Source organism: Drosophila serrata, unplaced genomic scaffold, assembly GCF_035046125.1.
Source record: "Drosophila serrata isolate PLE 108 unplaced genomic scaffold, ASM3504612v1 contig_336, whole genome shotgun sequence".
NCBI classification, from domain to species: Eukaryota; Metazoa; Arthropoda; class Insecta; order Diptera; family Drosophilidae; genus Drosophila; species Drosophila serrata.
Genome location: NW_028257234.1, coordinates 127,035 through 153,090, shown reverse-complemented (window position 1 = coordinate 153,090; position 26,056 = coordinate 127,035). Strand labels below are relative to the sequence as shown.

Below are 26,056 nucleotides of genomic sequence, written 5' to 3'. Positions count from 1 at the left end.
GGGGAGTAAAAGTTGTATCGAAAACAAAAATGGTAAATTTTTTATATAAAGAACTTTTATCTAGCTAAAAATTTCGCATTTAACTCTAAGATATTGATTTTATTCAATATCAAGTTTTAAATATAGTAAACTATTATTTTTTGGTATTTTATATATCAAAAAAGATCGCATTTTAAGTTAAAACATAGATTTTATTAAAAAATTATTTGATTTTATTTATTTATCTTCCAATAGAATATCGATTTAACGCACATACATATGTACATTTAGCTCCTGACCTGACTAAACCGAACTGAACTAAACCCAAGCCCCCCAAAAACTAACCAACCTTTATCCCACGCCAAGACTCTCTACAACAACTTGATCCACTCGTTGACCAGCTCCTTCTGGTACCCAATCCTCTTGAGCAACGCCTCCGAGCGCCAGTTGGTGGCCACTATCCAGGCGGTCAGTGTGAGATCCGGCTCGCCCCTGGCTATTCTGCGTGTCATGGCAGCGGCTAGAAGACCGCCCAGGCCACGTCGCTCCGCCTTGGGCAGAACTTGCAGCATGCTAGAATCGGAAAGGATTCGGATTAGTTAGCAAATCTTTCCCTAGAGCTAAAAACTCACCCCAGGCCGGAGAAGTCGTTCTGGAAGATCCAGGCTATCAGCTCGCCCGTGTCGCTCCGGCAAATGCCCATCGTCCTGTTGAACCGGATCAGTGCCCGGAGATAGGCCAATGAGCCCTCGCCCTTGTTGGGCCAGGTGCCGTGTACCATGGCCGCATCCTCGTCCGTCAGCCGTCGCATATCGAACTCAGAGAGCAGCTCCGGCACTTCGGTGTCGAGAGCCGCCTGATGTGGCAGAACCATGCCGTAGCATTGACGCGGCTGCATTTCGGTGACACCACGCTGGCCAGCCAGCTCCTTAACCCGTTCACAAAAGTCCAGATCCACATTGGTCAAGAGGGCTCCCTGCGTCCACTCGATGCGTTTGGTTTCCTCCAGGCACTGCCACATCTCGGCCGCTCCATCCGGCTGCCAGCTGAAGAACGAAACACTTTGGACAATGTCCCGATGAAGGCTAACATAGGTGCCCCACTTTCGGAAGTCCCCGCTGCGATGGGTGAAGAACTGTTTGCGCAGGGATATATACGCGGGATCGGAGCGCAAAATCTGGGCCTCGTCTAGCTGGCGGTCCCATTTCCGCTGGTTGTACATCAGCAAATAGTGGAAATTCCTCACGCCAAACTTGGCCTTGTAGAGATCGAGCAGCTGGTCCACTTCGCTATCGCTGAGTGGCCGCAAGATATCGCCAGCGAAACTATCCATATCGCCATCGATTCCCATCGCGATCGAGAGATACCTGGGTGTGAATGTGTGTGCTCCGTCTGGCCGCCGTCCGGTGACTGATTCTAAACACGTCGCAATTAATTCGCTCGCGTTGTTCCAGCTACTTAATTCTAATTCAACTGATTAGATTTCTCTCTCTCTCTCTCTCTCTCAGTCGGTCAGGGGCGAAATGCCGGCCAATGGAGGTAGGTGGGTGCAGGCGGCACACCCGGAAGGCACCTCCGTTCTCTTATCTCGCAAGCGGCCTTAAGTGGCTTCCATTGTCGTCCAAATTAGTTGAGTGTGGTCTGGAATAGATTGCATTTACTGTATCGAATCACTCTATCACTGAATCGTTATCTACATACGTTTTATTATTGTTGATTTTGATGTAAGCTTTTTGAATGGGTTTTCGCCGTTTAAAAAACTCACAACTTAGCCAAAGAAGCATTAGTTTCAATTCAAAAAGCTATTCTGGAAAAATATTTAAAAGATTTCATATTATATCAATTTATTTACAATTTTCATGATGTCTGGTTTCCCCTTGCAAAACTTTGAAATGTGGGCCTTAAAAAGACTAATTTAACAAATCTAACGCTTCTGATATACCAGGCAAACAGAAACCACTGGCAGCAACCCTGCAGCACAAGAACAAGCGCTGTTCATAACGGATCTTTTCCAGAACAGTAATGGCCGCCCTTTGTTTACATCTGATTAGACCAATCAGAGAAGCCCTTTGCGTACCTCTCGATTTGAAGATCCGTTACTTTAGAACAAATCAATTATGGCCGCCCTTTGTTTACATCTGATTAGACCAATCAGAGAAGCTCTTCGCATTACTCTCTATAAAGATCCGTTACTTTAGAACTTAAATATTAATGGCCGCCCTTTGTTTACTTCTGATTGGACCAATCAGAGAGGTTCTTTAGGTTCTCATCTTTTAAGAACCGTTACTTTAGGACTTTTAATTCAGGCGCTCAGCTGCTTGCTGAGTTTTATGTTCGCCTGGTACAGAAAGTCAAATCTAAAGCATTTTTAGAGTGAATTTCGTGACTGTTTGTGGATTTATCGATGACGTCACAATCGATATGCAATTGAGTGCGCACTGCGCAGCACACATCGATAATTTTAATCGAATTTAAATTTATTATTTAAAGTACTTTAATAGAGAATTAATTCAAATTCATGTTACGATTTTACGGAAGCCAATGCAAATTTTAACTAATTTTCATAATAATGCAAACAAAATTATTATTATCAATCGTGAAATTAAAATGAGAAATTTTAAAATTACTATTTCAATTTTTTTTTTTCGCTATAAAAAAATGTTGCTACTCAAAGTTTCTATAAAAATAATAAGACACTAAAATAACAAAAAGTGAGGAATGGGAAAATGCCTAGCAACGGAGGCGGCTTTGACTTTTACTTTTCCTGTCTTTCCTTTGTTTTTCATTCGAAGTTTGGAAAACACACTCACTGGTCGGCGTCATCATGGTGCGAAGTAAGAATACTTTGTAACTTAATTTTAATTTGAATTTTACAAAGTTATACAAATATATTCTGCATAGTTACCGAGGAGTTGGTGCGCAAGAAATCGGAGCACAATGAGCGCCTCATCAGCACCCTGGAGGAAATATCCCTGCACCAGGAGGACATCGAGGTCATCGAGCACATCCAGAACTGGTGTCGGGACCTCAAGATTCTGCTGCTCCAGTCCAACCTGATAGCTCGCCTCGAGAATCTGCACAAGCTGAAGTGCCTGGAGTACCTCAATGTGGCCATCAACAATATCGAACGGGTGGAGAATCTCGAGGGCTGCGAGTCCCTCAACAAACTAGACCTCACCCTGAACTTTATCGGCGAACTGACTAGCGTGGAGTCGCTGCGCGGCAATCACAATCTCCGCGAGCTGCTGCTGATAGGGAATCCCTGTGTGGATTATCCCCATTACCGGGACTATGTGGTGGCCACCCTGCCGCAGCTAACCAGCCTGGACTGTGTCGAGATTACGCCATCGGAACGCCTGCAGGCCATTCGAGAGTTGGCCAAGAATCGGGCCATTATTGTCCAAAGGCAGGCGGATCAGTCCATCGAACGGGATGAACAGCGCATCCGGGTAGCCGAGCAGCAGGCCGCCCTGGCCGAACAGTGTGCCGGCATCGAGGACGAGGAGGAGCGCACTAAGGCCTTTTGGCAGGCCAAGAGCGAGCATTGCCCGGAGATTCGCACCGAGATTGCCCGCCAGCACAGGCTGGGCAGGGAGCGCCATGAGCCCAAGTCGACGCTGGATCCACCGCGTCGAGAGCGTCACTTCTTTGCCCCCGACGGCAGACCATATAACATGAACCAGGCCAAGCTGCCCTTTAAGTTCCAGGACGAGGCCGATCACTACCAGCTCCAGCTGGAGGTTTACAGGTGGGTGATATAACCTATATTTTTGGATATTTAAAGTTGAAATAATTAATATCGTTTGTTTTCCAATGTATAATGCAGATACATACTTTATTTATTCATTTAACCCAACCTGTGCTTTCTTTCCTCCTTCTCAAGACACCTGGACACCTCCCTCATCGACGTAGACGTTCAAACCAACTACACTCGGGTGACCGTCAAGGGCAAGATTTTCCAGATAGCCTACAACGAAGAAGTCAAGCCGGACGAGTCCACGGTCCAGCGTTCCCAAACCACGGGCCATTTGATGGTGATACTGCGTAAGCTGAAAATCAATGAGCTGCTAACCCCAAAGGCCACTTCGGCCAGGATCAAGCCTGCTCCTCCTGGAAAGGATGCTGAAAAGGATGCCAAAGGGGAGAAGCTACGCGGTGTGGTGGATATTAGTAACATTTGTCCGCCCGCCGATTTGCCGGATTTGATTTAATAAGATTGGTTTTTATTTAAAAATGGTTTATTTAAATATTTTTTTGTCGTCTGTTTTGGTTTGTTTTTACTCCACGCCTTCATCCTCTCCATCATCGTCGATTTGTTTCGTTTCGTTTAGTGGTTTGTTTTTTTTTTGCTTTGTTTGGGTTTAGGTGAACTCCACCAAGATCGGCGTTACCTTACATTGTAATCCTAGTAATCGCCGCCCGGCCAGGGTGTCTTTATATTTATGCGCTGGGGTGTGTTGTGTTGGGTGTGTTTTATGTGTGTTTACAAATGGCCAACGTAAATACAGAGATAATGCAAAAAGAGAACAAAAACTGAGAGGAGAACATGTTCGGGGAGCCTCTTTATCGAATTATTTGCTAATATTTGTTTTTCTTTTCTTTTGTTTACTTCTAATTTCCGATAAGAAACCATTATTATTGCAAAAAATCAATGAAAATCGATGTACAAATATCAAAAATGATTTTAATCGTTTTCAATTCGTTATCGTTTTCGATCAGGGATGTGTATATATATCGAGAGGGAAGGCCCGATTTGATATGAGGGCAATGATAGCATTCTCATTATTAAATCGAATTTTTAAATATTGAAAATTAACGCATTTAATGTTAAAATATCGAGATTATCAAAACCAACATTTTCGAAAAGTGTGTCTTCATTTATTTCACTTTTTCGATTATATTGGTTCAATATATCAAAAGGAAATCTATTTATTGCATTGCTAAAATATTTTTTTTTATCGATTTATATATCAATTTTCGCTTTATATATCGATGCAGTAACGATATAACGTTTTTGTTTTTCTGACATCCCTAATCTCAATTCGATTTAATTTTATTTTATTCTGTTTTTTTGCTGGGGAGTATTTCAAGTTGAAAGGGGGTTCGGTTTCGGATTCGATCTCTTAAATATGGCTTTACAAAAATCAAGGGGCTAAGTCTTGTTCAAAAGTTCTTTACGGCTCTGTTCTGATTAGAGCTGCAACAGCCTCAATTTTTTTTTTATTGGCCGATACATTGATGTTTACATGTTAAAATATCGAAAAAAAATCGATGCTTTTGCAGCTCCACTCCTGATTGTTTATATATATATTTTTTTGTTTTGTTTTACAAAGTTTTCATGTTGTTATTTACAATACATGATCATTTTGGGGATTATCTGGTGTATTGCTATCGCGTTTCTGTATATATATCCTTCTATATATATATATAGTATATATATGAGGTGAAATTGCTATAAAGTACATAAGATACATAAAAAAATGAGTTTATTTGTTGGTTGTTGTTGGAGATTATTTAATGGGGGGAGAGTCCTATTCTCGAAATGATCATAGTTACGGTTTTGCCTTGTATTTTGTTTTGTTTTTATTTCGTTCGTTAAATGGATATAGCAACAATCTTGTATTCTCTCTCGCTCATATATTTCGGTATTTTGCTTTTGTTTGTAGTTTTTGTTATTTTTTGTTTTAAATAGTATTGTGTTGTTAGCTGTGGTTTTTGTTTTTTTTTTTTTGTTGTCTTGTGTGTGCTTTTTATTCGGTTTTATATTTTTTGTAAGTATTTTTTTTTGTTTCTTTTATTCTTATTTATTTAATTCATTTCTTGTTTTTTTTTGCATTCGCTTAAGTCCATGGTTTTGCTTCTGTTTCTACTGCCTTCATATCTTCCGTTTGTTTGTTGGTTGGTTTTCAGTTTTCAGTTTTCTGTTCGTTTTCTTTTTGGTTCTCAATAGAAAAAAAAGTGAAAAATATTTCGAAAAAGCCTTGCCTTGCCCCTCTCTCCTTCTCCCTGTCTCTGTGCCAGACACAAAAAATTGGTTACAAAAAACGAGGTAGGATCATTGTTTCTGAAATCTTTTTGTTTAAAATAAATTAAAGGAGCGCCTCAAATCGATTCTGCGGGGTTCGTTAGCTTTTCTTTTGTTGCCGTTGTCAGTGTGTGAAATAAACTACATGCATAATTATAGAAATACATAGTTTGGTTATACCTTTAGACTTATATATATATATATATACTTGTGTGTGTGTGTGTGTGTGTGTGTGTACTAAGCTAAGATGTCTCTAAAATACATGCTCCGTCGCCTTTGCCATCTCCCTAACCTGCCTCATGCTCCTCCTCCCTACTCTCCACAAGACACAACGAAAATGAAACTCAAGCTCAACTTCTTCTAAGAAAAAAAAGGAGGATAAACAACAGCAAAGAGGTGTCCATGTGTTCGCGGTGTGTGGGTTCTGTGTGCGTTACTCAGCCGACACAGAGGGGGGAGAAATTAAAATACATATATAAATAAATAAAAATTGACTCTTAAACCCTGAGGATCTCGCACGCTTTGTTGTAGCAAATGGCTATCCAGTCGGGCTGTGTGGCGCCCCATTGGATCTGATTGACTTCGCCCTCGGCAGCTGTATAGGCTAAAATTGGATCCTCGATTGCGCGTGGCATTTGTTGTATATCCCAGATCAGTGCTTGGTGATCATCACCGGCAGTGCATATGTGACAGGAACTGGACGATGGGATGGGGGTAGGGGAACAAGAGGTGTTTTTGAAAGAGAACTAGAAGATACCAGCACTTTATACACTCACCTATGCGGCGCCCACGCAATACCGTTGACGCACGCTCTGTGATTGCTCAGTCTTGCAACGGGTGTACAAGGAACACGAACATCTAAAATAATAACTTCGCACGAGTCCATGGCAACAGTGGCTAAATAGTTCGGATCCTGTTTATTCCAGGCCAACCGCAGGAGCGCCGTGTGTGCTGGATCCTGAATGGAATATACCAAAATATAGAATAGAATCTAACCTGGTGTTGATTGAGATCATTCCTACCTCATATATAATGGTCGAGTGCTCCAAATGCCGCAAATCAAACATGCGCACGGATCCATCGGCCCCCACCGAGGCAAACATATCCCGGCCACCGCCTGCCCGCGAGAAGGCTATGTCGTACACCTCCTTGTCATGGGCTATCAGCTGTGTCTTCACATGTCCCGCCACATAGACTCGGGCATGCGGCTGTCCTGTCTCCAAGCCCCATATGGTGCAGGTGGTATCGATCGAGGAGGTGCCCACCAGATTCGGGTCCACCTCATTCCAATCGAACGAGGTGAGCGGTGCGCAAAAGTCGCTGTTCTTGTTGTTATTTAGCACACACTCCAGCCGTGTGTCCGGTTCGCCGGCACGCCACACGCGCAAATAATCGCCACTGGTGGCCAGCAGGTCAGGATAGACGCCCTTGGAGTCGGGTATCCACATGATCTTGGTCGTTGGATATGGATGGTCAAAGGTGCTAAGCGACAGGAGGTAAAGATACATTAAGGATGGGAATTAGATGATGTTCCAGCATATAACTCCTTACCTCTTGGCACTAAATTCGCTGGTGTCCTCGTCCAGGCTGATGATCTGCACCTTGTTGTTGTACTCCTCAATGAAGCTGCCCAGGGCGAGCCGGAAACGTTTGTCCGGCCGGACGCTCCAGTTCATGGAGTACAGCGGCCATGGTGCGAGATATTTGTAGATCTCCTTGCGCTTGCCGGCGGTCGATGACATGACTGCAGAGGATGGGTTCAAGTGGTTAAAGATCTGGAGAAGCTGGTTACGAGCCACGGAAAACCCACCTGAACTGTGTGGGTGTGCGATGGAATTCCAAGAGATCGAGATCGAGAGGAAGCTAATGCGGCAGAGTCACCTCAAGGCTGGCTGGCTGGCTGACGGCTAGCTAATGACGATGACCGATGGTGATTATAATGACGATGATAATGATTGATAATGACGACCACTCAGAACAGCGGAAAACTCAACCACAAGCCTATCTGCTGCGCCTCATGGAACGGGTGGTAACAGAGATCTTCGCTAGCGCCTTGCATTTGCACTTTTCCCCCCTCACTATTCTGCAGCTTTTCTTAGGTTTTTCTTTAGCTTTTTTTCGCTCTCTGTCACTTCATTTTGTTCCCCTCGCAGTGTTGCCAGCTCGGCCGTTTTCCGACCAAATAATATACGCAAGACGGTAATGTGTATCCTCCAGTTGGGTAGATGGAGCTCGATATATAACAAATCACAGACCCAGCGGCATGGACATTATCCCCCGGCCGCAACGCGTCCGGCTTGGCTACCAAAATGTTCCCGGCGACGGCCTCAACCCGGAAAAGTTGGTGGCAACACTGGAAACGTAATGCGACGCGACAATTGCAGTTGCGGCGGCCAAGAACGAAATTTGTAACTGCTGCTTCTGCTAGTCCGCGCGGCAATTGATAACACTTGCTTTTGTGATATACGCGATTCGCGTGGCTGTGCGGCAAGACTGTTTGGTCGGCGATACGGAACAAAGTTATTGTTTTACGAATTTTCAATAGAATTTCTTCCTCAAGAATTTTCACTGAAAATGTATACAGTGTGACCGTAATATGACCGTCAAAATATACCACCAACTATGTATATACTGGGAGCGAGTGACAGAATATACCAAATATCTATCGATTAGTATCGATAGGCAGCTGAAAATAGCACTTGGTATTTTGTTTTGTCGTTCTGACATTAGTGCAGCGCGGTCACACCGGCCAAAATAAAAAAAAATCAGATTGCAAAGTGAGTTCTGTGCTGTGTTGAAAATTGCTTAAAATCAGCCGAAAATTATAGTTTTTCGATGAAAAACAAGTGAGACGGTAGGCTCGCGTTGCAATATTTCGTTAGATCAAGAAGAAACTCTATTTTTTTTTGCGGCCGCGCGACCTCGTTCGCGTCGTGATGTTCGTTTTGCGGTCAAATTTTCCCCAATTGCCCGCTCTCCTCTCCCTGTGCACCCATAGCCGCGCTCTCTCTCGCTCCTATTTTGGTATAAACTTTTTTTTTAAATCACTTTTCCACTTTCCATTTTGAGAAAGATATTTCACTTTGCGTAATTCGTACGTTGCCTGCCGTCTGGCAGAGTGTGTGTGTGAGAGAGAGCTCGTGGCCGTGTGGCCGTGGTGTGAGTGTGTGTGACTGTGACTGTGTCGCCAATATTGCTATCTCGCCTGCACGCATATGCTCATCGCAGATTTTACTACTGCCATCCCTTACTCCCTGCCGCCGCAGCGTTCCCCTCTCATTCCCATTTCACTGTCAAACCAACACACAATATTTTCGCGCGTGTGTATGTGTGTGTGTGCGCCTTTATAAATAGAATTCATTTCGTTTCGTTTTATATTTTGTTGTTGCTTTTATCATAATTATTTCGATTTTTGACGTTCCGCTTTGGCAGTGAGAAGACACATATATCTATACTTTTTTTTTATCCAAAGAAAGCGATTAAAACGTGGTAACCGTGGAAAAGTTCAGGTGCACTGGTGTCTGTGTGTGAACTTGAAGAATTTCATTTATTGTTGTTCGAAAAGGCAATTGCAAGTGCGTGTGGTGTGCTGCCCATGGTTACGCTGGTGTGTGCTGGTGCGTGCTTTTGTGTGGGTGTGTGCGTGCGTGTGAATGGGTTGTAGTTGTAGTATTTTATGAACGAAAGATCGATTGAAAGTGTGGCCGTTTTATAATAGTTAAGCGCTGTTCGACAGCCCCCCTTCCTTTGCCAACCAACGAACACCCATACATGTGCTGGAAAAGCAACGGTTTCCTCGTACGGGAACGTAGACTGCCTGGCGGCACACACACACACACGCACGCTCAGCCGTAACTTCATTTTTAGTGTTACCGCATAAGGCCAGCCACCCATCACCTCCCACTCTGCCCCTCTCGCCCTACGTAATTGTTGTTATGACGAGCATGCAGTTTTTTCTTCTTTTTTTGTATTGTTATTTTGCAATTGTAAACAAGTGACGCAGCTGATCGGTTTCTATTCTCCGCCTAACTGTTTATTATTCCAATTGGGAAAAACCGTTGGACAGCCCGAAGGCCGAAACGGCCAGAGATGCAGCAGCAAAAAAAAGGCAAATAACGTAGCTGAAATTCCTCTTGTTGTTTCATCGCTTAATTAATTGATTACTATGTGTGAGTGTGTGTGTTTGTGAAAAATCAATCGAGCATAGGCGGAGGCGGGGGTCATGGAAGTGGCAGACCGAGTTCCCCTTGAAAAACAGTTATCCTTGGCATCCCTTCGAATTCTATGGAGAGAGAAAAGAAACCTTCAACTCGACAGCCTTGAATACTCTCCAAAAACGAAAAACATAATAGTAAACACGCTGAATAACGATATGCGCGAGGCCAATGGCATTCAAGCAACGGGAAATGTTGGAGTTTTTCACTGAAAAAAAGAATTGATCAGAAAATACATAAAAAAAAACAAAAGCTGAAAAATAAAAACACAAAGTTAAAAAAATTTTATTATAATACAATTTTTAACAGTTTTTACAATATCAGAAAATGCCTGTTCCGATCCATTTGTATGATGTTTTAAATGATATGATATTTTATACCTGGCATATGCTTTTCTTTTAGATATTTGCCTACTACTTCAGCAGGAACAACAACGGGTCTTAGATGTAGCACATAAGCAGCAATTAAGTTTAAATTTAAACTAAAACTAGAAGATAATGCTTGGATAAATGTAAATAAGAAGATACAGGAGGAGACAAGGTAAGCTGAAATCAATTTCCAGTCAAGCATTTCAAAGTATTCGAAAATCTTTACCTAGAAAGCATCAGACAAACATTGAGGAGGCAACGGAAAGGAATTTAAGAAAGGACAAACGGAAGGACGTGCATTAATTAACAACAAAAAAATCATCAAACAACGCTCGGCTGGACATTCATCCTGATTAAATCCGGGACTAGGTCACTGCTGCTGCTGCTGCTGCCACTAATATGCGTGTAATCGCGCCGCGTAGATCGTCAACGTCAGCGGCGGGCACCGGCAGTCTCTACGGCACATCGTCGTCGTCGTCCGGCGGCAGCGGCTCAGCCACCGGCTCAGCTAGCGGTAGCGCGGTGGATCGGTCCAGCGTCGGGGCCACCACGAACGGATATTCGCGGTACTCGGGCAGCTACGATCGCGGCAGCAGCCTCTCCAAGTGGCTGCCCACGTCCGGTGGCTCCTCCTCATCCACGTCCACGTCCGGCTACGGTAGCAGCTATTACCCCAGCTCATATTCGGCGTACTCCTCCTCTGCAAGCCATTCAACCTCAGGATCATCGTATGTGCCGCGCAGCAGCCTGCAAAGGAGCAGCGTAGGATCAACATCGTCGTCGTCGTATCTGAGCGGTGGTTCCGGCTCCACAGCGTCCGCCTACCGCACAACCAGCTCTTCGTCGTATCTGAGCGGCTCCAGTTATGATTCACCTACGTACAGCCGATACGGAGTGAGTTTTTGATCCTATCTTAATTCCCTGTCTCCTAACTATAGCGAACCCATTAAGCTTTACTTTGATTTGATTTGAAAAGTCCTTGGAGCTCCTCTGGGGAATCCAAGGCGAACCGAAACCGAAACATCCTGAATTATTCGAGATTTTACTCTTTTAGTTATGTATGTTCGTATGTTCGATTGGTGGCTGATCTCTCACGGTTCTGAGTCATGTCTCTATCTCTCTGTCTCTCCCTCCATTATGATTAAGTATTATATCCTGTATGCTGGGTTCTTGGTATAACTCTACTCACCCTCCCACAAATTGTCCTCTCCCTCCCGTAAAATCTGATCATTTCATGCGTTCTGTGAATATCATCAAGTCATCGAAAAGGGATTAATAATAATTGTGATGGCATCTAGTTGGGAAGCCTTAATTAGCGTTAGAAATATAGTCTAAACAATAGCATAGCCAGCATATTTTTGATAGATAGAGTTAATGTGGAGTTAATAATATGTAATTTATAACCTGAAGATTTAGAGTTTGCTAATAGTAAATTGTATATCAAAAATGCTTTAAGATGAACAGATACTATAAAATAATATAGAATTAATAGTTTAATAGTATAAAATTCAAGACTTCTGCTTTTAAAGACATGGGTAAAACCCATATGTTTTGTATATTCAAATAGATTCAGCGATTACTTCCTTGCCTTTTCATATAACATCCTATATCTCAAATATGATCTGTAGTCGTGTCTGCTTTTATATATGCAATACAACAAAACAGAAAGGTTGGCAAACCGCGCTTGTAGGTGACCTGCCCTTCGTTTCCAAGTAAAAAGCCCAAGAACAGATTACCGATACACTCATGGCTCATGGTTTTCATATTCAACCACGCCCCCGATTTGTGGTGATCCTTCCCAGCCTCCCCCCTATTTAGTGATTAGTTTAGTTTAGTTCCCGTATTTTTTTCTTTACTTATTCTTTTGCTGATTATTTCGTTTTGTGTATTGTTTGTGTTGTATTTTGTCATTGCAACAACGTACCAGCAAAAACAACACCCACCCACTCACGCACACCCAACACACACTCAACCCACACACACAGTTCGACTCAAACAAATGCAAATATTCACGCATTAGGCAAATAGCAAATAGAATGTCCACAAAGACAAACACACGACGAACGGACGGACGGACAATGCGGCATTTTGTGCCTCCGATAACGGATACCGATGCACAGTGATCTCTCAGTAATAACAACTTTGAAAGGGTTACTTCTTAGTAATGGAGAGACTTCCCTGGAAGAGCTTTGTTTGATAATTTGAGAATTTTACGTGCTGAATATAATATTTGAAGCGCTAAATAGGTTTTATTACGAGCTGAATATAATCTTTGTCGAGCTGAATATAATTTTTGAAGCGCTGAATAGGTTGGATTACGAGCTGAATATAATATTTGAAGCGCTTAATAGGTTTTATTACGAGCTGAATATAATCTTTGTCGAGCTGAATATAATCTTTGTCGAGCTGAATATAATATTTGAAGCGCTGAATAGGTTGTATTACGAGCTGAATATAATCTTTGTCGAGCTGAATATAATTTTTGAAGCGCTGAATAGGTTGTATTACGAGCTGAATATAATATTTGAAGCGCTGAATAGAATAATTAACGTTTCCTTACTGAACCATGCTAAAAACACTAGTTTTTTACAGAGTTTCTACCAATAAATAATACAGGACCCACACAGATTGCAAAGAGGGATAACGAGGGGTTTCCCTACTGATAGCGATTCCTGTGACGAACCATTTAGTTTGTACACAAACATAGTCGGATGCGTCATTGCCCAGGCACAGGCACAGTCACAGTCAGAGTCAGAGGCCCAGGAATGGAATGCGTGTGTGTGTGTGTGTGTGGACTGTGTGTGTGCATGACTATTGAGCTGAATTGAACCGAACCGCGAACCACTTGTTGGCACAGATCCAACAACAAAGCAGCAACTACAACTAGAAGCGACTGAGGCAACGGGAATTCACGTTATAAGCAACAAAAGGCCAACACACCTCCAACAACAGCAACAATTGTGTCATTCTCTTACCCTTTTCCGCCGCCTTCCCCGCGAGAAATTCGCAATAAGGTTAATGCCATAGCTCTGTCCCTGTCTGACTTTGGCCGGTGTGTGTGCGTGTGTGTTTTGTGTGTGTGCCCAAGAGAACACCACATGTGAAGTTTATTTATTTATTTTCGAGGGTGGAAAGAAATAAAAAACAATCGAAACAATCAGTAGGTGCGTCCCCTTGACATTTCACACTCTTTTCTTTTTTGTTATTTATCTTTTTCGTCATAACTTTTGGTTAACATCTGGCATTAACAACATCTACATTATGTAGGTGGGTCGGGTCCGATTTTTCCTTTTATTTTTCTCACTTTTTTTTGGTTGACACAGACAATAGTATGTACGGAAAGTTCTGTAGGCGACACATTTCGCGCTAATTACTATTTTCAGACGCACCATTTACCGCAGACTAGGCGCATTGAAAACGAGGTCGTTTTTGAAATTAATTTTTATATTGCCATTGCGATTAACGTGTAAATTATCATAAGATTAAGCAGCATCAATTTATAATGACATCATGGAAGTGATTTTGAATTTATCCCGTGCAGACTTAAATAATTCATGATCAAAAAGGGACAGAAATCTTTAGTTTTTTACAGTTTTAATTAATATAACAAATGCAAGAAAACAAAGCTTATTAGGTGTGATGGGTCATCGCCTTTTCGATTATTTTGCAATTCATGTGGACCCCTCATTTGCCATTATTCATCTTATTTATTTATATATATATATATCATTTACTGTTCATTATTTTTGTACAAATTTCCAGTCATTAAACTCTCTCATCATTGATGTTTCTTTTCTTTACATATTTTGTTTTTGTTAATTATCGATATTTTTTGAAACATTTGAAACGTGAACACGAAACATGTTGAAACCCGTTGCCGTTTATCGTTACCGTTACCGTTACCTCTTCTTCACCACAAATGTTTCCGCTCATTTGTCACCTGTAAATGTTTCGCAAAATAAAAAACAAAAAAAAAATCAAATATATATATAAACAAAATATATATAATACAAACACCGAAAACCAAAAACCAAAATCGAAACTCCCAACCGATCGAAAAAAAGTTACCGCGCAAAACATCATCAAAGATCACCTCGAATGGCGATAGCTTGAGCGGATCGGCGGCCAAGAGGGATGACTATGTCAGCCGGCGAAGTATAGCGGACTCCGTCTCCTCCACCGCCAAGAAGCCGCCGATAAGCGGCGGCGGCGCTGGAGGAAGTAACTCCTCCAGTAATCACACGGAGACCAATGGCCATGGCGGCGGCAAGCTATCTTCATCATCATCATCTGGCAGCCGGTTGTCCAGTTCATCTTCATCCCCATCGCTGGCCCGCCTGGTGGCCACCTCCGGACTGGATATGTACGAAAAGTACAGTCCGGCCAACTATAAACCCAACTGTGAACTGTCACGTTCCAGGTCGGGGCATGCTGAGCAGGAGCTGGAGAATGGAAGTGGCGGCGGCAGTGCTACACCCACCGAGACGGTGACACTGGATCGGCCGCGTAGCAGCCGGTATAGTCGCCTCTACAGCAACAGCAGTGATGCGGGCGGTGAGGTCACGACCAGCTCTGGAAGACTTGGAACTGGCACAGGGACGACCTCCCGGAGCAGTAGCGGCAGCAGGTATTCGATAAACAATAGCAACAGCAGTGGGGATGTGCCCACAGCCACCTTTACACTACGCAGCAGTCGGACGCGTCGCAGTCAGGCGGAGGATGTCGCAGCCAAGGCAACAGCAGCAGCCACAGCTACACCTACGGCCACACCACCACCTCCTCCTCCGCCACCGCCGCCGCCTCCAGCCTCAACCAATGGTCACAAATCGTTGGGGGAGAGAGGAGAGACCAATGGCGGTGAACTGGAGGCAAAGCTAAATGGCCTATCGCTGCTCTCCACTTCGCCGAAGCGGAATGCCATCTATGAGAGCCGGAGTGGGAGCAATCTAAGGAACCAGGATACAACCGATGATGCAGGAATCTCTGCTCCCAGCAGCGGCAATGGCAATGGCAATGACAATGGCAGCGATGCCCACGCGGAGGTGGACAATGGAAATGTGAGCACCACGGCCACATTTAAGCTATCATCCTCATCCGCCGACAGCAAGGTAACAGCAAGGAACGAGCCAAGCGAAGCGAAACCAAAACCAAAACCAAAACTAATTGCATGCCAAGACAAGGACCACTGACCTCCTGAGTTTCAGTTATATATTCTGTGTGTGTATGTGTGTGTGCCAAGCCAGACCCAGACCCCCAGAGACCCAGACCCAGACCCTGACCCTGAACCTCTCCCCCAAAAAAAAAAGAGTATCCCAAACCCCTAACCCCTATTCTGTTCTATCCAAACGCATTGTCATCCTAACACAGCTAAAAGAGACCCCCGAAAAAGCCGATCATTTAATCAACTTTCAACATTTTTATGTATTTTTAGCTAAACTCTTGCAGTGATTGCGCCCTGTTCTAACTTTAACCAAACGAAAAAGTTAACAAGAAACCGCTAAACTCAAAACAAATTCAAAGCAAAACGCGTCAAGCCTAAACCAAAGCCAAGTCCAAAGTCCAACTAAACGCCACTCGAACAAAACTAATAATAAGGCCAGACTAACTCTAATCCTCCTAAAACATTCCCCAAAACAAAAAAAGAAAACAAAAATCATACAGAAATCATCCAGAAAAACCATAATTGCTTTAGTGTGTGGTAAATAGGAAGAGGCTTTTCTTAGTCAGGAGCAGGAACAGGAGAGCAGCTGAAGCAGAAGCAGAAGCAGCAGTTTTAGGAGCAAAAGCAGAGTCAACAAAAGCTGAAACATCAAGTAGCTTGGGGCAACATTGTCATCGTTTGACGACTGACGTTTGAACGTGACAGGCGTCGAGCAATAATTAAACAACTAACACAACACAACATCTCGTCCACCCTTCCAAAAAGCAACAGAAAGAAAAGAGTAACAACGGCAGGTGCAAGGAACGAGTATCGAGCAACGAGCGAACGCCCGTCGAATGATGTTAGACATTAAGAAGACCAGAGGATTCCAAAAGATTCCACAGCCATCCAAATTGCAGCCATCAACGGGAGCAGTAGTAGTACCATCCTCAGCAGCAGAGGCCACAACAGCAGCAGCAACGGCAACAGCAGCAGCAGCAGCAGCAGGTACTAAAGGTGCAGCCGGAGCAACAACATCGGGCAGGGGAACCAGCCAGAACCAACGTTCAAAGAACCACAACCTCAACCAGAACCAGAGCCAGGCCCACGGTAGGCAAGCAGCAGGAGGAGCCAACGTGCCCTCGGTGGTTTCGAGCAGGACGCACGCCGCCCTGGCGTCTATTAAGTACGGCAACGGAGGAGTAACTCCAGCCACACAGGTCCGTTCGACACTGGCCGGAGGGCAAGGCGGCGCTAGCACCACCACCACCACCACCACCACTACTACCACTACTTCCAGCAGTAATCCGGTGCGGGCTGCTAATCAGCGTTACTTTCTGGTATCCAGCTACAAGGATCCAACATTTCTCAAGGCCGAATGCGAGTTGGCCCACGCCCAGGTGACGACCACGACCACAACCACGGCCAGCAAAGCAAAAGGCAATCGCATACGGGCCGGTGAAGATACCAGAAACAACAATAATAATTCGAATAGCAACAACAGCGGCAACGGCAGAAGGGCAAATCCCCTCAGTGATATGCGACGGGGGCCCATGTTCAATGGCAATCAGCAGATCAGCACCAGCACGAGCCAGAGCCAGATCCATAACCATAGTCAGAGCCATAACCTGAGCACCACCATCAATAGCAATAGCAACAGCAACAGGATCACCGCTGGCCACCAAACCAACACGAACGGGGTGCTCCACAAGTATAGTACCCGTTCCGGTACCTCGTCAAAGGTCTATGGCAAGCTGAAGCCGATTAACGCCAACAACAACACAGCCGCCGCAGCAGCAGGAGCAGCGATGATGAATGGACATCATCATACCAATAATAATAACAACGGAAGCAGCACCACCACCGCCGCCAACAGCAGCAGCAACAGCGGGAATAACAACATGATGCAACGCCAGCAGCAACACGATGACATTACCTATATAGACAGCGACGAGCCGACAGCCAATGGAGGGGCAGGAGGAGCTGGAGGGGCGGGAGCAGCGGCCACCAAGGCCAACATATGCTACTTCAAGCCAATAACTCCACCGCTGCAGCTGCGACATCGCAATCAACAGCAGCAGGAGCAGAAGCAATCTGGCAGCGGTGGAGCAAACAGCAGCCATCGCTATGCCCGACCCAAGTCCACCATTATAGCCTCCGCTCACTCGAACTTTGCGGCCAACTTTGAGAAGTTCAGCAGCGGCTATCATCGTCAGACCAATGGTGGAGGAGGAGGCGCCGGCGAGGTTACTGGCGCCACAGAGAGCCGGTCAGCTGCCGGTGGCAATGCTCGTCGTTATGGAATCGATTCGCTGAGCATTAAGGCTTCCATTGAGAAATTTAACAATCTTAGTATCCAGAAGAGACCCACAACCACGACCACAGCTATGTTGGCCACCGGGAGTGGGACAGGTGGGACAGCTGCGGTCGCTGCCTCTGGAGGACGAAGCAATCATACATCGCACCAGCACCAGCACCAGCAGCAGCAACAGCAGGCCGCTGGCGGGAGCAGCGGCAACCTACAGCAGCGCTACAGCAGCGACCTGGACAACATACGAGTGGCGGCAGCAGCGGGCTATAGTAGTTCCCTGACCAGAGCCGCCTACCGGACCACGGCCACCATGAATAGTGTTAGTGCGACAACGGAAATGGGTATGGAAACAGGAGCAGGAGTGCATGCCAGCCGCCAGGCAGTGAGTGCCGTGACTGCCACACAGGTAAACAGCGATGCAGCTGGGCTAGGAACAACACCAACAACAACAACAACAGCAGTATCAGCAACACCCAATAATGCCACCACACCAGCCACGTCTTCCGTCTCCACAGCCACAAGTACAGTAACAGCTACAGCCTCTAGCTCCGCCAGCGATAGTGTAAGTCGGTCCTTCGCCAGGTCACCGATTATATCAGTTCAGTTTAGTTTACTTTATACTCTCTCTCCATTCCGTTTTCTTCAACTTCTTATATATGTTCTCTATATATATATTTATATATATTCGACTTGTGGCAAGAGCAAGCATTTCTGATCTGAACACAATTATTGTAGCTACAAAAAGTATATATTTGCATTTCCATTGTCTTTCTCTATCACGCTTTGCGTTCTCATTTTGAATTCATTGATTCACACTGACACACTATCGCTGCCTATCGTTCGATATAATTTAACTATCACTATTTTAAGCCTGGTTTTATCCTTTGCATGCTACGCACTCACTCTTCATTCGCATTAACACACACAACACACACTAATCTTGGACTTATGGGTTTCTTCCTTAATCTCTAACTGCTCGATTGCTAGTTGCTTCGGTTTTATTAAATTAACCCTATTTAACGATCGATTAATAATCGCCGCGAATTCGATAGGCCTGCTTGAGGAGGTTACTTAGTGATGGGAAAGTAGGGATAAATCGAAACTGTACTTGAAATGTAAAAGAATTTAAAGACAACTTTGGTTTTTCAAAGTTTTCCAAGTAAAGATTAGTCTGGACTTCACACATTTGTACCCAGCTTAGTTAATTAACTTACCTAATGACTAAAATCTTTTGTTAAATCTCGTAAAAGATGAACCAAAACATATTTACTAGAAGAAACCTAATTAAAACTACCCTAAAAAGAGAATTCCCATCACTAAAACCTTGTCGCTTGAAGGCCAATTGAGTTCCGTGGCTCCCCTTAATAAAAGGACTACATTTTTTAACTAATATATAACTTGTGATACTCTAACCCTCCTACACAGACGCAGGCGAGGAGCGGCACTACTGGCAGCAGTGCCCGGAGCGTCTTGCCGCCCATGACACCTACGTCGAGTCGTTACTGGGATCGGGATCGTGAGAGCGGCCCTAGCCGTAGCAGCGGCTCCACTTCCACCCTTACCTCGTCGTCGCTGAAGCACAACTCGGATGATGGCTATAAGAACGCCTCCTCGTCTAGAGATGAGAAGTCAGAAGGTGCGTACGATTGTGAATAATTGATAAGTTCCTTAAGGAGGCATAGGGGTTTCCCCTAGGCAGTTAGGTTGTTGGTTAACCTGACTATGTGGCACACACACACAACCTTTTCCCCAGTAATCAGTTGAAATTCCCCATGAAAGTTACTTATAAACCACACGACACACATACCCACGTGATTGTTAAGGAATCATAGTATAATAAGAAGAACAGGGAGTAGGAACTTGAGATTCAGGCCGAGGATCAAACGGAATTGAAGCTGAACCGAATGCCTGTGGTTAATCGCGAGCGTGACCGCATACAGGCGCATGCCTCCAGATTGGGGAGTGACCCACGTTAGAAACTGCCCCTTGTCAGTAATTTTAATATCAATGCCCTCTTTCCGCTTGTCAATCCACAGGTTTGTGCGGGCTGAGAAACATCGGGAACACATGCTTCATGAACTCTGTCATCCAGTGCCTGAGCCACACCCAAGAGCTGACGCGCTTCCTGCGCTCGCAGCACGGCTCCCGCTCGTCCTCCACCAAGGACCAGCAGATACTCCACGGTAAGGTTACCCCCAAAAACGGTTTCGTAAAATATATATATGTTCATAATTTTCGTTGCTCTTCGCCATAGAATTTGCCAAACTCATCCAGGAAATGTGGACCTCGAATGTGCACACAATGACGCCCATGGAGCTGAAGCGTGCCTTCTCCACGAAGCACCGCATGTACAGCGACTACAATCAGCAGGATGCCCAGGAGTTCCTGCGCTTCTTCCTCGACTCGCTGCACTCGGCCCTCAACACGGGCGTCAAGGGTGAGACGCTCAACATTGACGATAATCTCAGGTGGGTCTCCAGTCTCCTCATATTTCTATTCGCATTTCCCATCTAATCCGAAATTCCCACTTGACAGTGACAATAAGAAGGCGGACCTGACCTGGGAATGGTATACGCGACATGAGAACTCTCTGGTGCGCGACCTCTTTGTGGGGCAGCTAAAGAGCACCCTGAAGTGCACCACCTGCGGCAATACGAGCGTTACATTTGATCCCTTTTGGGATCTGAGCGTACCGCTCCCTTCCTCGTCACGCTGCAAGCTTGAGGCCTGCCTGGACCTCTTCATACGCGAGGAGGTTCTTGACGGGGACGAGATGCCGACATGCGCCAAATGCAAGACACGACGGAAATGCACCAAGAGCTTCACCATACAGCGTTTCCCCAAATATCTCGTTATTCGTGAGTTTGCCACCATTTATCCCTAACAGTTTGTATATAGTAAATATAATATACAAATTTCATTCAGACCTTAAACGCTTCTCGGAGACGCGCTGGAGCAAACTGTCGAACATCGTTGAGTTCCCCACATCGGATCGCGAGCTCAACATGGGCTCCTATGGCGCCAACTCCAACTCGAATGTGCATTACTCGCTCTATGCGATATCCAATCATATGGGTATGTTTCCAGCTTTAATTTACATTTATCATCAACTCCTTAACTGAGTTTCTTGCAGGCTCGACGGCTGGCGGTCATTATGTGGCCCTGTGCAAGCATCCCATCTCCCGCAAGTGGCACGAGTTCAATGATAATATGTGAGTATTAGTTACGAGGAGATATGATTTGTGCTTTCTATTTAACTTTTTAACTACATACTTAATACAATTTTGTGAATTTTAATAACATTCAACTTCTTTACAGCGTCAGCGATGCCTTGAGCGAAAACCATCTCGTTTCATCCAGTGCCTATATACTTTTCTACGAGCGTGCGTAAGGCCCGGAAGCAGGAGGGAGTCTTCGCTGATTCTGGGCGTAGGGGCAACCACGATAAAGTGGTTGCCTTGCACTCGCTCCAAGGAGCAGCGATACGACGCATACGATTATTGAATGAGATGCAGATGCGAGCTTAGGACCAACACAAGCGGAGCAGGAGCAGGACTAGGAGGATTGGCAGGCGGGCTCTTCGTAAAATCGCTTCGTAGAATTGCATACAAAAGCAAATTACTTAATTAACTCAAGAAATAAGAGAAAACAAGAAGGAAGAGAACCAGAAACTAACTCCTAACTAAATACAACAAAAACAAAAGAAACCCAGAAGAAAGCAGTGGGAGGCGGAAGCGAAGCCAAGTCCACGATGAACGGATGAACGAGATTGGATGTACATAAGAAACGAACCCAAAACAAACATACACAAAACATGCAGACAGACAAACAAACAACAAAACAAAGATACATATAATCTGTGCAATAACAACTTTCGGCAAACCAGTAGCAAAAACAAAAAAAAATCGAGCGGGGATAAAGCCAAAGGCGTTGCAAGGACTTAATGTGTATTTCCCTCCTGATTATTAAGTGTTATTTATGCCACGCCCCCTATCTCTCTATCTCTCTCCATCCCTATAACTATCTCTTCTAATAACTTCCGTTTAACGTCTCCTCGCGGCTCTGAGTCTGTCCCTTGGTTTGCCGAAAGCCTGTCCCTGTGGTTGTGTGCAAAAAGAAGAAACAAAACATAAACGATAAAAAGGAAATGAAAACCAACAAAAAGTAACGTAAGCTAAGCGACGATGGAAGGGCAATGCGACAAAAAAGAAGAATGCTAAACTCTACATAAGCGGAGAAAGAGATACCTAAAATTATCTTTAAACACAAATATATATATTTGAAATTCGTCTTTCTTCTGCAATGTTTCATAAAAAAAAGCCCAACAACAAAAAAGTAAATGCAATAAAAATACTTAAAAAACTAAAGACGATTCAAATGCAACAAGTAAAACAAAGCAAAAAGAAAGAAGAAAAACCAATGCAATCGCACCACAAAAATCACACTAAACATAAACAAAAAGAAAACTAAAAACTAACTAGCTAAGTAAAATGGCTTTTTAGCAACTAAAAAGAAAACTAAAAATTAACAAGTAACAACTAAAAACCCGAAAACATAGTGATTAATTAACTGATAATGAGAGAAATGAGAAATAGGGAAGGAAGGAAATGTTACCGAAAAACGACGCGACGTGCGACAGCTGACAACAACAAAATAAAATCTGCATTGTGAGAACGTACTTATGATAAATGTTAAACTAAATTAAAAGCTAATTACAAATTAACGGAAACAATCGAAGAGGAAGTGAAGAGAAGCAGATGCGGCGACAGCAAGAGAAAAACAAAGAAATATTTATCGTTATCGTTTTAGCCGAAACACCAACCAAAAAAACAAAACCATCCAGCCTGCATGGGGAATTTCCCTTTTAGACGAAACACCAACTAGAACCAAATCCAGAGTAGCAACCAATTAGAGGGAAATTCTGCCAAGGAGAGCCACAGCGCTCGTTCGTTCAGTTCGTTCAAAATTGTATAATTTTTGTGTTTTTGTTGCAATGATTGTTTTTTTTTTCGTCCACGAAAGGGAGAATTGTTATAATAGAAACCCAGAACTAGTCTCAAAATAAAGCAACGGAAAGCGAAGAAACAGCAAGAGTTGATGTTATGTTTTATGCGCTACTTAACCGAAAAAAACTGTTTTTTAAATAATTGTATTTCTATATATCTCATTTGTTTTCTTTTTTTTTAACTCTGTGCGTATATATATATATATTTTTAAGCTTAAGTCAAGAGCGTTTTTTACCCATCCCAACGTCCCTACCCCTTCCTCCTTATACATGCTATGTATACAAATCTATATATATATTTATATATTTTTGTTGCCTATTTTTTGTTTTTATACCTACATATATAATATACACTATATTATGTAATTTATTTATTTATTGTATTTATGTAAATGATATATAAACAAACACACACAGACATACAGAGACTCCTACACTCAGCGAAACGGGAGTATATATATTGTGTACATACTGCAACTTGTTTTCTGCAGAAACAAAAATTAAAATAAAGAAATGAAGCGGAACAACAACGAGAGATGAAACCTACAAAACGCCTACACTGCAGCATATACACTATAATTGATGGAAGATTTGAAATAAAAAATAACAACAAGACACATTATTTATTTATTTGTAAATGAACGAAAAAAAAAAGAAAGTAAAACAGCAAACTGCGACTACTATATATTTTTTTCTGGCTTAAATATTAGTTACATTATAATTGTTGGATATTTTACTAACGTTAAAAAGAAAACCAAACAAAAAAATGCAAAAAAGAATAAAACAAAACACAAAGAGGAAAACAAGAAAAATAAACGAAAAAAAAATAAAAAAACAAGATTTTGAATTTAGTTTTGATTTCGATAAACTTATCGATAAGGACTGCAAACGGGGTTTTAACGTAATGTAATGTATTTTGTTTATACTTTAAATTTATATATATATATTATTATATGACAATTTTAATACAAATCTAAATTTAAAAAACTCAACAATCCCAATATAGCATTCATTTTAATTCGGAAAGCTTTCTTATACTACTTTGAATTTGGTTAACAAATCTACATACTCCATTTAAAATGTAAAAAAATTAAAATTTGTATTAATTTTTAACAATTTTAAATTTTAAAACTATTATAAAATTAAAAAGGAAATTTACTTTCTTTCCTACATGCCTAGAAAGCTTTGCCGGTTGATGCTGATCAAGAATATATATAATATATAGGGTCGGAAATGACTCCTTCACTGTTTTACCAGCTTCTGATTAAAATTTAAATACCATTTTTTAACTCATATTTAACTATTTTTTATGGGACAATTTTTTAGACAAATCTAAATTTGAAAATTTTATAACTCTGCCAAAAATGCATTAAATTTAATTCGGAAAGCTGTCCCATGTTAGTTTTTATTAGGGTAACAAATCTGCATACTCTATTTAAAGTGTAAAAAAATTAAACAATTTTATAAATTTTCTGACAATTTTAACGATGTAACCCCTTATAAAATTTCGAAAAAATTTAGTAAAATTATTTTTCCACCAGACATGGCTAAATCGATTCGGATTTTGATGCTGATCAAGAATATATATAATATGTATGGTCGGAAATGACTCCTTCACTGTTTTACCAGCTTCTGATTAAAATTTAAATACCATTTTTTAACCCATATTTAGCTATTTTTTATATGACAATGTTTAAGACAAATCTAAATTTAAAAATATCATAACTCTGCCAAAAATGCATTAAATTTAATTCGGAAAGCTGTCCCATGTTAGTTTTTATTAGGGTAACAAATCTGCATACTCTATTTAAAGTGTAAAAAAATTAAACAATTTTATAAATTTTCTGACAATTTTAACGATGTAACCCCTTATAAAATTTCGAAAAAATTTAGTAAAATTATTTTTCCACCAGACATGGCTAAATCGATTCGGATTTTGATGCTGATCAAGAATATATATAATATATAGGGCCGGAAATGACTCCTTCACTGTTTTACCAGCTTCTGATTAAAATTTAAATACCATTTTTTAACCCATATTTAGCTATTTTTTATATGACAATGTTTAAGACAAATCTAAATTTAAAAATATCATAACTCTGCCAAAAATGCATTAAATTTAATTCGGAAAGCTGTCCCATGTTAGTTTTTATTAGGGTAACAAATCTGCATACTCTATTTAAAGTGTAAAAAAATTAAACAATTTTATAAATTTTCTGACAATTTTAACGATGTAACCCCTTATAAAATTTCGAAAAAATTTAGTAAAATTATTTTTCCACCAGACATGGCTAAATCGATTCGGATTTTGATGCTGATCAAGAATATATATAATATGTATGGTCGGAAATGACTCCTTCACTGTTTTACCAGCTTCTGATTAAAATTTAAATACCATTTTTTAACCCATATTTAGCTATTTTTTATATGACAATGTTTAAGGCAAATCTAAATTTAAAAATATCATAACTCTGCCAAAAATGAATTAAATTTAATTCGGAAAGCTGTCCCATGTTAGTTTTTATTAGGGTAACAAATCTGCATACTCTATTTAAAGTGTAAAAAAATTAAAAATTTTTATAAATTTTCTGACAATTTTAACGATGTAACCCCTTATAAAATTTCGATAAAATTTAGTAAAATTATTTTTCCACCAGATATGGCAAAATCGATTCGGATTTTGATGCTGATGCTTTGATGCATACTCTATTTAAAGTGTGAACAAATTAAAATTTTTTATAAATTTTCTGACAATTTTAACGATGTAACCCCTTATAAAATTTCGAAAAAATTTAGTAAAATTATTTTTCCACCAGACATGGCTAAATCGATTCGGATTTTGATGCTGATCAAGAATATATATAATATGTATGGTCGGAAATGACTCCTTCACTGTTTTACCAGCTTCTGATTAAAATTTAAATACCATTTTTTAACCCATATTTAGCTATTTTTTATATGACAATATTTAAGACAAATCTAAATTTAAAAATATCATAACTCTGCCAAAAACG

At 42.0% G+C, this 26,056-nt stretch overlaps 4 protein-coding genes across 26 annotated transcripts; 2 read left to right on the top strand and 2 right to left on the bottom strand.

Annotated features, from left to right (window-relative positions):
• Positions 1 to 189: 189 nt before the first annotated feature.
• Positions 190 to 2,077, bottom strand: LOC110184610 (uncharacterized). The gene is made up of 4 exons (XM_086837972.1): positions 2,057 to 2,077; positions 1,681 to 1,786; positions 612 to 1,620; positions 190 to 552 (listed from the first exon to the last, which is right to left on the bottom strand). The coding sequence occupies exons 3-4, from the start codon at positions 1,328 to 1,330 to the stop codon at positions 351 to 353; spliced, it is 921 nt and encodes a 306-aa protein (XP_086694098.1). The 5' UTR covers positions 1,331 to 1,620; positions 1,681 to 1,786; positions 2,057 to 2,077; the 3' UTR covers positions 190 to 350.
• Positions 2,078 to 2,653: 576 nt separating this feature from the next.
• On the top strand, positions 2,654 to 6,347 carry tilB (touch insensitive larva B). Its single transcript, XM_020953201.2, has 3 exons — positions 2,654 to 2,813; positions 2,881 to 3,727; positions 3,863 to 6,347. Exons 1-3 carry the CDS (start codon positions 2,804 to 2,806, stop codon positions 4,188 to 4,190), a joined length of 1,185 nt encoding a protein of 394 aa, XP_020808860.2. The 5' UTR covers positions 2,654 to 2,803; the 3' UTR covers positions 4,191 to 6,347.
• On the bottom strand, positions 4,200 to 8,668 carry wap (DDB1 and CUL4 associated factor wap). The gene is made up of 5 exons (XM_020953204.2): positions 7,815 to 8,668; positions 7,556 to 7,748; positions 7,027 to 7,486; positions 6,781 to 6,962; positions 4,200 to 6,700 (listed from the first exon to the last, which is right to left on the bottom strand). The coding sequence occupies exons 2-5, from the start codon at positions 7,744 to 7,746 to the stop codon at positions 6,502 to 6,504; spliced, it is 1,032 nt and encodes a 343-aa protein (XP_020808863.1). The 5' UTR covers positions 7,747 to 7,748; positions 7,815 to 8,668; the 3' UTR covers positions 4,200 to 6,501.
• On the top strand, positions 8,630 to 23,877 carry Usp2 (Ubiquitin specific protease 2). Of its 23 annotated transcripts, none has more exons than XM_086837961.1 (11): positions 8,630 to 8,781; positions 10,621 to 10,758; positions 10,821 to 11,480; positions 15,007 to 15,694; positions 19,463 to 19,673; positions 20,074 to 20,220; positions 20,292 to 20,505; positions 20,573 to 20,895; positions 20,963 to 21,112; positions 21,171 to 21,249; positions 21,356 to 23,877. In XM_086837961.1, the coding sequence occupies exons 3-11, from the start codon at positions 11,452 to 11,454 to the stop codon at positions 21,426 to 21,428; spliced, it is 1,914 nt and encodes a 637-aa protein (XP_086694087.1). In that variant the 5' UTR covers positions 8,630 to 8,781; positions 10,621 to 10,758; positions 10,821 to 11,451; the 3' UTR covers positions 21,429 to 23,877. The 23 variants fall into 23 exon arrangements, with proteins under 23 accessions (XP_086694087.1, XP_086694081.1, XP_086694084.1 ...); XM_086837955.1 differs by having other exon boundaries at positions 14,651 to 15,694; XM_086837958.1 differs by having other exon boundaries at positions 10,817 to 11,480.
• Positions 23,878 to 26,056: the final 2,179 nt, after the last annotated feature.

What these genes read in the sequence shown, in the direction of transcription:
- wap (XM_020953204.2), bottom strand. Translation starts at nt 7,746, where the DNA reads ATGTCATCGACCGCCGGCAAGCGCAAGGAGATCTACAAATATCTCGCA. An exon ending in AGCGAATTTAGTGCCAAGAG is followed by an intron (nt 7,487 to 7,555) that starts GTAAGGAGTTAT and finishes CCTGTCGCTTAG; the next exon opens with CACCTTTGACCATCCATATC. An exon ending in ATTGCGTGGGCGCCGCATAG is followed by an intron (nt 6,701 to 6,780) that starts GTGAGTGTATAA and finishes CCCATCGTCCAG; the next exon opens with TTCCTGTCACATATGCACTG.
- tilB (XM_020953201.2), top strand. An exon ending in CTCCAGCTGGAGGTTTACAG is followed by an intron (nt 3,728 to 3,862) that starts GTGGGTGATATA and finishes CTCCTTCTCAAG; the next exon opens with ACACCTGGACACCTCCCTCA.
- LOC110184610 (XM_086837972.1), bottom strand. Translation starts at nt 1,330, where the DNA reads ATGGGAATCGATGGCGATATGGATAGTTTCGCTGGCGATATCTTGCGG. An exon ending in AACGACTTCTCCGGCCTGGG is followed by an intron (nt 553 to 611) that starts GTGAGTTTTTAG and finishes TTCCGATTCTAG; the next exon opens with CATGCTGCAAGTTCTGCCCA.
- Usp2 (XM_086837948.1), top strand. Translation starts at nt 16,584, where the DNA reads ATGATGTTAGACATTAAGAAGACCAGAGGATTCCAAAAGATTCCACAG. An exon ending in GGACCAGCAGATACTCCACG is followed by an intron (nt 20,221 to 20,291) that starts GTAAGGTTACCC and finishes TCTTCGCCATAG; the next exon opens with AATTTGCCAAACTCATCCAG. An exon ending in TGCGATATCCAATCATATGG is followed by an intron (nt 21,113 to 21,170) that starts GTATGTTTCCAG and finishes AGTTTCTTGCAG; the next exon opens with GCTCGACGGCTGGCGGTCAT.